The sequence below is a fragment of the Stegostoma tigrinum genome, chromosome 17 (assembly GCF_030684315.1).
Source record: "Stegostoma tigrinum isolate sSteTig4 chromosome 17, sSteTig4.hap1, whole genome shotgun sequence".
Classification (NCBI taxonomy): Eukaryota; Metazoa; Chordata; class Chondrichthyes; order Orectolobiformes; family Stegostomatidae; genus Stegostoma; species Stegostoma tigrinum.
The window spans coordinates 34,035,400-34,047,686 of NC_081370.1; the positions used below are offsets into that span (position 1 = coordinate 34,035,400).

The 12,287-nt window shown below is 40.4% G+C and overlaps 1 protein-coding gene across 4 annotated transcripts in view; it reads left to right on the top strand.

The window, feature by feature from the left end:
• Window positions 1-174: 174 nt before the first annotated feature.
• LOC125459438 (nucleobindin-2-like) overlaps window positions 175-12,287 on the top strand; it is a 63,260-nt gene continuing 51,147 nt past the window's right edge. For 3 of the 4 annotated variants that reach the window (XM_048545896.2, XM_048545898.2, XM_048545899.1), the window contains exons 1-2: window positions 175-411; window positions 8,805-8,942. In XM_048545896.2, the coding sequence (XP_048401853.1) occupies window positions 8,805-8,942 (138 nt within the window). In that variant the 5' untranslated portion in view covers window positions 175-411. The other variant, XM_048545897.2, reaches the window with a different exon arrangement.

The window sequence follows — 12,287 nt, forward strand, 5'->3', positions numbered from 1 at the left end:
ACGTACATGGATTTATCTTCAGCTCTCAACCAACCCTGTTAGCAAAACGCACTCCTCTTCCGATTGACAGGGGCATTAACCAATAGGGAATTGACCTGTGTAGAAGGCGGGAACTGCCTTGCGCGCTCTGACCAATGGAAATGAGAAGAGGCGTGGCCTACTGGAGCTAGCGCTTGGTTACGTTGCAACATTTGTCAAACGGGGTCGAGCTGTGGTGCATTGTAGCTTGGTTTGTTGCTGTGTTTGCACAGGTTTCGCCAAGGACCGTGGCTGTGCATCTTTCTACAGGTCAGAGATACCGAGTGCTAAGGGAAGGCCACTAAATCTGATCTCTCACGTTCAACTTGACCATTGAAAAAGAACTTCATTACCCAGAGTCCTGTCTGAAAGTAGGAGGTACCAGACATCAGGGTAAGAAGCGTAGCTACGCCGTTAGAATGAATCGTTGTTTGAAATTTATTCTGTACCAATCCTAACATTTCGTCCGTCGGCACATGAGCAGGCTGTTTTGGGCTTAAAGGTATTAAATCTGCTATGGACATCAGGTGGCAGTCAAATCATTTACACTTTGTGCCCCCTGGCAAAGTGTCCGCACAAATTGTAAAACATATGTTTATGCAGGTTGGAGTTCAAAATATTTCTCCATACAATTTCACAGCGCGTTTGGTTTTTGGAAACATAACTTTCAAACTTTGTTATATTTCCATCCAAAGCTTGTTAAAGTTTTGAAAATGACCGCAAAGCCACATTTTTGGTATATGAGGTTGGATAATCTGAATGCAAAATTGAATTACGAACCTCGAGAAATTAGAGTTCTGATTCTTAAACGTCATTAATATTTATTTCTGCATAACATAGATTTTTGACTGAAACTGCTTGCTTGGACTGTTCTGCACCCAATATTGTTTAAATCAACCTTTTAATTTGCCTCACCGTTTGTAGAACTGTGCCTGCGTGTGTATCTATTAGGTACAGTAGTAGAAGTAAGTTAGTTTTATTTTTATCTGTTCTGTAATACAATTACTATGGTAAGTAAACTCATGTACTTTGTATCTTCTATCCGCCTCCCCCCTCCCTATTTATTTCAGAACCCCCTTCCCCTCCCCCATTTCTGAAGAAGGGTCTACGTCCGAAACGTCCGCCTTCTTGCTCCTCTGATGTTGCTTGGCCTGTTGTGTTCATCCACCTCTACACCTTGTTATCCCGTGTGCTTAGTAGTACGTTGAAAATTTTTACAATACATGAGCTGAAACTTTTTATACATTTTGTAGAACATTTGATGATCTGAATAGTTTTGTTTGATAATAATTGAATAGAGCTTCTGTACAAGCGCATTAGAAACATGTATCCATTTTTTTCTCATTTTCTGTTTGTGAGGGTGAAATTACACAATGCAAGGATCACAATTCTGTTTAAAAAAAATTCTAACAACTGGATACTTGTTACTGACAAAAAAACTGATAACAAAATATTTGATACAGTCAAATAAATCTCATTGGTAAACACACAAAATGACCTAAAGACTCAGAAATCACAGGAAGGATGCATCTCCCAGTGAATGCTGTGGGATTAGATGCAATAGATTAACCCCCCTCTCCCCATTCTAAGATTGAGCAATACTTCTGTATTGCAAATTATTAGAATTGTTAAAGACACAGTAACATTGGCCATGACATTCACTGCTAATATTATATGTCCTTAACCAATCCAGTTGGAAGGTGAAGATGCATTGAATGGTGATTAGATTCTATATAGAAAAGAAGAGGAAACGTGGCAAGAAGTTCATTTGTTTTAAAATGAAATATCTCTGAACAATTTACTGTCAGGATGATCCTATTTCACTGTTCTCTTTCTTACTGTCTAAGGTTAGCAATATATCAAGTCATTAAGTGTTTCCTTCACCAAGAAGCCTCTGAAGAAAACACAAACTACATCACAACTGTTTCATGAAATAGTTGGTTTTATGATTTATTACTACTATTAGGAAACTTTTGGTCTTAAATAGAAGAGCTATGTATATATTTTTAAGTTTGATTCATATTTCTATATATGTTACGAGGAGACATTGTTTTGATCTCATTTTAGATTTGTTCTGAGAGTTGTACTTGGTGTTTGAAATTTTGTTTATGTACGTGTACGTGTGTGTGTATATGTATACGTATGTGTACATGTGTGTGTATGTATGTGAGTGTACAATGAAATCTTGAAAACCCTCGAGGTGAACAGCTCAGTGCATTCAATGGAAATAAGAAGGAAAAAATAATGCTGCAGATGCTGTTAGTTTAGCAGCTTCCGAAACAGTCAGGGCTGTAAGAAGGATTCCTGAGTGACATAGAGAAAAACTTCTAGGAAATCAAACTTTGGACAGTAGACGCTGCGGTATGGTGGCTCAAGTGGTTAGCACTGCTGCCTCACAGTACCAGGGACCTGGGTTCGATTCCACCCTCAGGTGACTGTCTGCATGGGTTTCCTCTGGGTACCCTGGTTTCCTCCTGCAGTCCAAAGTGCAGGCTAGGTGGATTGGCCATGCTAAATTGCCCGTAGTGTTCAGGGATGTGTAGATTAGGTGGGCTATAGGGGAATGGGTCTGGATGGGCTCCTCTGAGGTTCAGTGTGGATTTGTAGAGCTGAAGGGCCTTTTTCCACCCTGTAGGGATTCTATGATCTATGATCTATGATCTATGATCTCTATGATACTGGAGGTGGAAATGCTAGGGTAGTGAGAAAATTGATGCAAAAGCTGCTGGAAGTTGAATGTTTGGAAAAACTGTGTTTTCTCCTAAATTGTTAAGAAGTTAGTAAGAACACTTCAGAAACCAGTTGTGGCCATGGCAACTGCACAAGGAGTTTTAAAGTGAAGACGAGATTGACCCACTGAGGTTTGAATATCTGTAAGATTATTTTTTGGTGTAAAGTGGTTAAGTCTTTATTTCTGACTTTTGTAACAGGACTATTTCAAACAGTTCATGAATAAGGCTGTGTTTTAATTTTCCTGTTGCTCAATATGCTTTTATTTTCTTTTAGTAAAAGTACATTAGCAGCCTCTCTTGAATATATTGTGACTGACTGCTATAATAAACAAAAAGCAAAAAACAAACCTTGTGGTCCAGTCTTGTCTAGTTTTATCATCTGCTGGGATCATAACATGGTGGGGTTCCTCATAGTGAGATAATAACTTTTATTGTTTATCTTTCTTTCCCCAAAAAAATTGCACCAATTTTCATAGAATAAGAAAGGTGAATGCCACCACCTTTTATTTTCTCACTAATATTTGGTCAGGTAGGCATACATATGGTTACCTACTTATGCTGATTAGAAGGAAACATTAGAAGTTTCTGAGACCGTACTTATTTGTAATTTTCTCTGGAACTTTTGATAGTATATTTCACGTCAATTGAATTTAAGCAACCTAGTTTGCATAAATTGGATAAAATGTGGATATGCTTGCTAGTTACAGCTGTCAAGCTTCTTTATTCCTGACTTTAACAGATAAGGTGAGGTATTTTCTCACTGGTTAGAGACAGAAAATAGGTATGTCATACTTTGTATTTGATTTTTCTAATTTTGTCATTTCTTGAAGATCAATTGTTTTAAATGCACACTTTATATTCTGAATTGAATTACAGTAGTACACTAAATAAAAACTGAAAGAACTAATGCTGTGAATCAAGAACAAAAACAGAAGTTGCAGAAGACCCAAAACATTAAACTGATTTTTTTTTTCTTCATAGATGCTGCCAGACCTGCTGAGCGTTTCCAGCAACTTCTGTTTTTATACAATATATACTGATCATTTAAGTAGTTTTTGACATCAGATGTATATGTACATATATGTATAGCTGTATATACCAAATATGGTATTGGACGTGCAATTTCACTTGAGAGTGCTGATACCATAGTTATTTTACTGATGAGTAGAAGATTTATTATATAATCTGTTTTCTTTTGTTGAGAAGTTAGGGAGATCTTTTTAATGTTATTATTTTGCACCATATAATCCTTGTAGCAACTGAACAGTAGGAATTAGTTACACATTAGGTGTTAGACACGTTGTAATATAGTGTAGGTGGAATTCAACAGGGTTGTGCTCATTGACGTGCAAATTAGGCTGTTAAGGTTGGTGAGTTTAAAAAGGCATCAATCTCTGGCTGGAATTTTTCTTTAACATTGTGGGGATATGTAACTTCAATTCTCATGTTGGAGAATTGGTTTTTGTAACATACGTCAAGTAGGGACAGAAATGCAATATGGATAACTAAAAATCAATATGTTTAATCATTTGTGAACACATTTTTAATTCAAAATGATATTAATAAGCATTTAGAAATGCATTTGTTACCGATGGCTACCGTGGTTGGCCTGTTGTTAAAGATGAATCTAATTTAGCCAATATAATTTCTGAAGAAGTTACAGGTTGAATAGATAAGAGAAAAATATAGATGTTGTACAGATCGATTTTCAAAAGCTGTCACATATTTTCAGGGGTTTGTTATAATGACAGCAGCAACATTCTAACTTCTATACTGCCTTTTATCATAGAAAACCATCTCCAGTTCGTACAGATATATATATTTGGACAAAAAAAATTGGTACAAGGCGAGAAAAGGACAGCTGACTAAAGTCTTGGTCAAAGAAGGGATTTAGAGGAGGAGCTGAAATGGATGAATTTGGAGGGGGTGCTGCCTATCTATTAGGTCTTAATTCACCTGAAGTTTAGCTACTCATGGTGAAGCAAAAGTAGCACGGCGTGCATAAAGACCCAAGTCAATGGTTATAGGGAGAAAGAGGCATGTCTCTGAAAGGATACAAGTGCAAATCAGGCACTTATAAATTTGAAGCTTGGGGTAACAGTATAGGCAGCAACAATCCTCAGGCTGATAGGTGGACAAATTTGGGATAGCATAGTTTTTGATGACATTAAGTTTATGGAGGATGAAGAATGGGAGTTACTGTGGTGCCACCCAGAATGTTACTATCCACAGCAAGATCATTTTCATGGGAACTCAACACTTCGGAGCAAAATGTGGCGATTGTTATTTTGTGGTGGTAGTAGTGTGTGGGAAGAGCAGCAAAAGAAGGATCTTGATAATATTAGCTTTTACGGAGTACGAAGTTCAATGATAGTAAAGGGTGAAGCAATATGATGCTCATAAGGAAGTCATGCATGTGCCTCTGTGGTTCCTTTTAGAGAATACCTGGAGTGATCGAGTAGCCTTGGGTGTATACAAGTGAGATTCAAACTTTAAACAGTGGCAAGGGAATATGAAGGTGGGCAAGTGATAAGTTGAGGCAGCAACTGGGAAAGAGACAAAGTATCTAAGCAGAGGAACAATTTCAAAAATTGGACAAAGATCAATTCTGGTAAGCGAGTGTTCTTTGGAAGGGAGAGGGGATTGGAGTAACGTACTGAAAGGATACATGCTTGGTTCACTGTTGTTCTTGGAGTATGCGAATTTGGGTTCTCCCCCAGGTGAGTAAAAATTGGTAAAATGAGAAAGTGATTTAAGAGAAGTTGTTTTTATGAAATTTTGTAGAGTTCTGTTTTGAAGTAGTAGTATTGGCTTCTCTGGTTATCCTTCGTCTTTCATTCCACGTTTAGAACTGTCTTGCTCTCCCTCTCTCACACACCCTGTTGCACTCCTGCTCTCCCACATACTCCCCCAAAAAAGGGAGTAAGATGACTTGCAATAAAGGAATTTGTACCGATGATGGTTGAAATATGAAATGCAACATGGTCCCTTTTCTTTAGTGGAAATTCAATAAATACTTGAAGTTGAGGGAGATAAAAGGCTATGGGGAAATAGCCAGACAGTGGGATAAGATTTGAGTTACTCTGGGAGTGAAAAAAGCAACACAGAAAGATGAACAGTATGGCCTCATAGAGTGAGCTTTGTAGTATTTGATTCTCTCTGACCATATGCTGAAAGTTATGTAAGTGCAGTAATTGCTCCAATATGTTACAGCTCCAAGAGAGTTCAAATCATTTTGAAGCCATCTAACGAACACTGCACTTGTTGCCCACTACGTTTTACAATTATATCCTTTTCCTACTCTGTTTCATCTATAACATATTTAAGTTTTTTTAAAACATCTTAGAGCATTGAACCTTGCATTATTTGCTTTTACACAGCTTACTGGAACAACATTTTCATTTAGGGCAATTTCAATTGAATTTAGGATCAGAAATCCAGCTGACATGAATTTTCCTATGTTAAGATGCTGTTTGGGAATTAAAGAAGTTGATATAATAACTTAGTCACTTTAACTTTAACTTTAAGTCTAATGATGTTCCCTTTATTGATTTCTTTTTTAAACATTTTTTTTATAGTTCAATATCAAACTTGGATGTCCCATAACTCTGCTAAATGGCAGATAATTTATTATCAAGAACTGTTAATCATTTCACCTGTCACTAATTGGGAATAAATTGTCTTTCCAACAAATGCTTTTATGTTGACATATTTATGGAAGTACAGAATTGTATATTGCAGTGACAACCCACTTCAAATTTTAATAATACATTCATGCTCTATCTATTTTGATATCACATTGCATGACACAAGCAACAGCAAGAATAATTTCTTAGATAATGAAGTGTGAAGCTGGATAAACACAGCAGGCCAAGCAGCATCTCCGGCTTTTTTAATAGAATCCCACAGTGTGGAAACAGGCCATTGAGCCCAAGCAGTCCACACCAACCCTTCGAAGAGCATCCCACCCAGACCCATCCCACTATCCTATCCCGTTAATCCTACATTTCCCATGGCTAATGTAATTAACCTCCACATCCCTAAAAACTATGGGTAATTTAGCATGGCCAATCCACCTGACTTGCACATTTTTGTTATTATAGTACTTTTAATATAAGGAAATATTTCTGGGTGCTTCAGAGAAGTACAATGAGAAAGAAGTTAACGTTGCATCAACGTTAAATATATTGCAAAGGATGACCCAAAACTTAGCAAGAAGATGGGCTTCAGCAAGCATTTCTCCAGAAGAAGTGGAAGAGGAACAGGGGTAAAACCTAGGACTTGGAATCATAGAACGTTACATCTTGGTTGCTGAAAGAATGTCTATTCATTTTGGGATGAATTGGGGAACACTGCACAGAAGGCCCAAGACATAAACATTTAAGTGTTGCTGGTATGAGGAGAGGGTATACAGATAGTTAAGGGTATGTAAGATGTTTGTGATTTGAACACTTGAACATGGAATTTCCATCGCCAAATCCTGTGATTCCAATTAGTGAACAGAACTTGGTAGCTAAAGGACACAGCTACGCAGCTTTTGATAAATGGAAATTAGTAGAATATGGTAGGCTCCAAGAAGAGCGTTGAAGTACTTGAGTCCAAAGGTGTCAGTGGCATGGATGAGAACTTCAGTGGCAGTCAGATTAAATGAGGAATAGAGGAAGGCAATGTTGTGGTAGATGATCTTTGTTTTGCAGATAGGGTGTTATAAAAATCTGTTCAGGACCATGTATGATGCTGGGACCATGGATCGTCTCTTAGCCTAAGGCATGGTTTACAAAAGGAATCAAATCCGTGTCAAGGGTTAGGAAGTTTGTGGTAGGAGCAGAAGATGCCTTTGGTCTTGCTGATATTCACCTAGAGGAAATTAATCACATCCGACAATGAGACCCGAGTAGTTTCTCCTTGCTTCTTGATGAGATGAGGGCATTGGTGGCTAGACCAACAATTATTGCATATCCTTAATTGTCCTAGAGAAGATGGTGAGCTGCTGCCTTGAACTATTGCAGTCACTGGAGTGTAGCGGCACCCAGAGTGCTGTTAAGAAAGGAGCTTCACGATTTTGACTCCGTGACAGTGAAGAAATAAAAATATGGTTCCAAGCCACAATGGTGTGGGACTTGGAGAGGAACTTGCAGGCAGTGGTGCTCCCGTACATCTACCTTTATCATTCAAAGGTGGTAGACGTTGTAGCTTTGGAAGGTGCTGGCAAATAGCCCTGGTGAGTTACTATAGTATATTTTATAGAATGTACACTCTGCTGAAACTGTGCATCAGTGGTGAAGTTAGTGGATGGGATGCTAATCAGATAGGCTGCCTTGTCCTTTTTTTTGATATTAGTATGGGCTGTGCTTTCAAGAAGTAAATGTGGATTGCACCAGATTTGATGTTACCCACTTTGCACACTAGATAAAGAGGCTTACTGGCCATGATTAAGAATGGAGATCTGTGTCATTTTTCCTAGTCCAGGAGCATTGGAACCATTTACTAACACTCTGTTGCCAGGGCTAGGATTTTCTTTGTTTATATTGTTTAGGTCTGTATTCTACTGCTAAAGTTACCTACTCTTTTAATTTAATCTAAAAATGATTCAGCAATAAAACTGATTTTTATGTATCCAGTTGAATTCATATGGATTTCTAATGCTATTTTCAGTGTAAAAGCTTGGATCTTAGAATTCGCACTTCACGTCATTGTTAACAAAATGTAAGTTTTTGTAAGATGAAAATCACAGCTTTATTATTTTAGGTTATTAATGAAATATAACTTGCTATTGTTTTACAGGGTATTTCAACAGAGTGTAATCAAATAAAAGGGCAAATCTGTAGTGGCCACTATGTTTATGTTGGTGGAAGAAACAACCATATTTTGTGTTCAATGCGGCATGGGTTCTAGGTGAATGTCAGCCTTCTGAATTCACAATTGCTTTTCATAATTTTGGGCATGATCATTCAGCATTCATTTTAGTACCTGGTTGATTTTAATTGAAATATTGAAGTTGAATGAGTAAATATGGGTTTGTTGAGGAAGAATTCTTATTTTAATACATTATAGATGCATTGGAAGAGTGTGGAACTATCCTGCTGTTGGTTGCTGCTCTGTCTCCTCCTTGCTGCTGAAACTGTACCAATCGATAAAATAAAGGTGAACAAAGTAGAAGAACCTGAGGTGCAGGCGACGGTTGAAAGTCCAGTGAGTATTCCAATCACGAGTAAAACAATTTATATATAGAACCATATTACGGTTTATATTTCGAATGTAGGTTTTAAAGTGTTGGAAATAATGGTTTTGGGTTTGTGTACTTTTGAGAAATGTATAAATTCCACACTGAACTCCCCTGTTCATTACAATCATATTCCACCTATCAATTAATTAAGTGTCACTCAATTATGCAAGGCTTTATTCCCTTATTCGTAGTCATAGAGGTCTACAGCACAGTAAAAGCCCCTTGTGGTAAAGGTCCATTGTGTTTGACTGGTGCAGACTCAATCACCTGACTATTCTACTCCTGTTTTTTAACACTTCGCCCGTGGCCTTGTATGCCTTGCTTTCGCAAGTGCACAGCTAAATCCAACTTTAATGTTATGAGAGCTTCTGCTTGTACCATCTTTACAAGCTTTGAGTTTCAGGTACCCACCACCCTTAGGTGAAAAATTTTCCTCACGTTTCATCTAAGCCTACTGTCCCTTACCTTAAATCTATGATTTAGTAATTGATCCCTCCAAATGTTTCTTCCTGTCTACCTTATCTATGCTCATCATAATTTGATACAACTCAACTATGTGCCCTATCAGTCTCCTCTGCTGTATGGAAAGCAACCAATTTCTGTCCAGTCTTTTCTCATAACTGAATCTCTCCAGCCCAGGCAGCATGCGGGTAAATCTCCTCTGCACCCTGTCCACTACAATCATATTCCACCGATCATGTGGAATCCAGAACTGTGCACAATCCAACTGTTGCCTAACAGCCGTTTTATATAATTCCGGCGTAATCTCCCTCCTCTTAAACACTCTGCCTCAGCTAACAAAGGCAGGCATATGTTATGCCTTCCTAATCACTTTATCTACTTGTCCTGAAGGAACTCATTTACACGCACAGTAAGGTCCCTCTGATCCTCGGTGCTTCCAGGGGTCTTACAGTTCATCCTTGTTTGTCCTGCCCAAGTGCATCACCTCACCCTTATTCTGATTGAATTGCATTTGGCCATGTGACCAGCTATTGTGTATCCTGTGTAATCTTAGCCTATTATCCTGTCTATTTACTACTCCCCCAATTTTTGTATCATCAGCAAGCACTTTGATCAACTATCCAATGCTCAAGTCTAAATAATTTAAATAAATCACAAACATTTACGGTCTTAACACTGACCCCTTTGGGATCCCACTGGTCACAGATTTCTAGTTAGAAAAACATCTCTCAATCGTTACCCTCTGCTCCCTGTCACTTGGCAAATTGTAGATCCAGTTCGCCAAATCTTCTTGGCTCCCATGGGTTCTTAGCTTACCTGTCAGACTTTCATGCAGGTCCTTATCAAAAGCCTTTCAGGAGTCCAAGTAGAGCTCATTGCCTTCATCCAAGCACCTGTTCAGAAAAGCTCAATCAATTTGGCCAGACACTACCTTCTTCTCCAAATATCAATCTTAATTTTGTAGAAGCTATATATTCATGATATTAACTAAGAACAGTGATTAGCTGTGGATAATATATCTGTTCATGAAGGAGTAAAATAATTTTGCAGATTTAAGCAAATACTGTTTACAAGTCAACAAAATTTATGCAATGGATGTATATATGTGTGAGTGATAATGGGAACTGCAGATGCTGGAGAATCCAAGATAATAAAATGTGAGGCTGGATGAACACAGCAGGCCCAGCACCATCTCAGGAGCACAAACGCTGACGTTTCGGGCCTAGACCCTTCATCAGAGAGGGGGATGGGGTGAGGGTTCTGGAATAAATAGGGAGGGAGAGGGAGGTGGACCGAAGATGGAGAGAAAAGAAGATAGGTGGAGAGGAGAGTATAGGTGGGGAGGGGATAGGTCAGCCCAAGGAAGACGGACAGGTCAAGGAGGTGGGATGAGGTTAGTAGGTAGGAGAAGGAGGTGTGGCTTGGGGTGAGAGGAAGGGATGGGTGAGAGGAAGAACAGGTTAGGGAGGCAGAGACAGGCTGGACTGGTTTTGGGATGCAGTGGGTGGAAGGGAAGAGCTGGGATGGTTGTGTGGTGCGGTGGGGGGAGGGGACGAACTGGGCTGGTTTTGGGATGCGGCGGGGGAAGGGAAGATTTTGAAGCTGGTGAAGTCCACATGGGAACCCTGCAGCCCAATGGTATCAAAGCGCAATGAGTTGCTGTTCCTGCAACCTTCGGGTGGCATCATTGTGGCACTGCAGGTGGCCCATGATGGACATGTCATCTAAAGAATGGGAGGGGGAGTGGAAATGGTTTGCGAATGGGAGGTGCAGTTGTTTATTGCGAACCGAGCGGAGGTGTTCTGCAAAGTGGTCCCCAAGCCTCCGCTTGGTTTCCCCAATGTAGAGGAAGCCACACCGGGTACAATGGATGCAGTATACCACATTGGCAGATGTGCAGGTGAACCTCTGCTTAATATGGAAAGTCATCTTGGGGCCTGGGATAGGGGTGAGGGAGGAGGTGTGGGGGCAAGTGTAGCATTTCCTGCGGTTGCAGGGGAAGGTGCCGGGTGTGGTGGGGTTGGAGGGCAGTGTGGAGCGAACAAGGGAGTCACGGAGAGAGTGGTCTCTCCGGAAAGCAGACAAGGGTGGGTATGGAAAAATGTCTTGGGTGGTGGGGTCGGATTGTAGATGGCGGAAGTGTCGGAGGATGATGCGTTACCACCCCACCAACCTCCGGATACAACGCATCATCCTCCGACACTTCTGCCATCTACAATGTCAGAGGATGATGCGTTGTATCCGGAGGTTGGTGGGGTGGTAACGCATCATCCTCCGACACTTCCGCCATCTACAATCCGACCCCACCACCCAAGACATTTTTCCATCCTCACCCTTATCTGCTTTCCGGAGAGACCACTCTCTCCGTGACTCCCTTGTTCGCTCCACACTGCCCTCCAACCCCACCACACCCGGCACCTTCCCTTGCAACCGCAGGAAATTCTACACTTGCCCCCACACCTCCTCCCTCACCCCTATCCCAGGCCCCGAGATGACTTTCCATATTAAGCAGAGGTTCACCTGCACATCTGCCAATGTGGTATACTGCATCCATTGTACCCGGTGTGGCTTCGTCTACATTGGGGAAACCAAGCGGAGGCTTGGGGACCGCTTTGCAGAACACCTCCGCTCGGTTCGCAATGAACAACTGCACCTCCCATTCGCAAACCATTTCCACTCCCCCTCCCATTCTTTAGATGACATGTCCATCATGGGCCTCCTGCAGTGCCACAATGATGCCACCCGAAGGTTGCAGGAACAGCAACTCATATTCCACTTGGGAACCCTGCAGCCCAATGGTATCAATGTGGACTTCACCAGCTTCAAAATCTCCCCTTCCCCCACCGCAT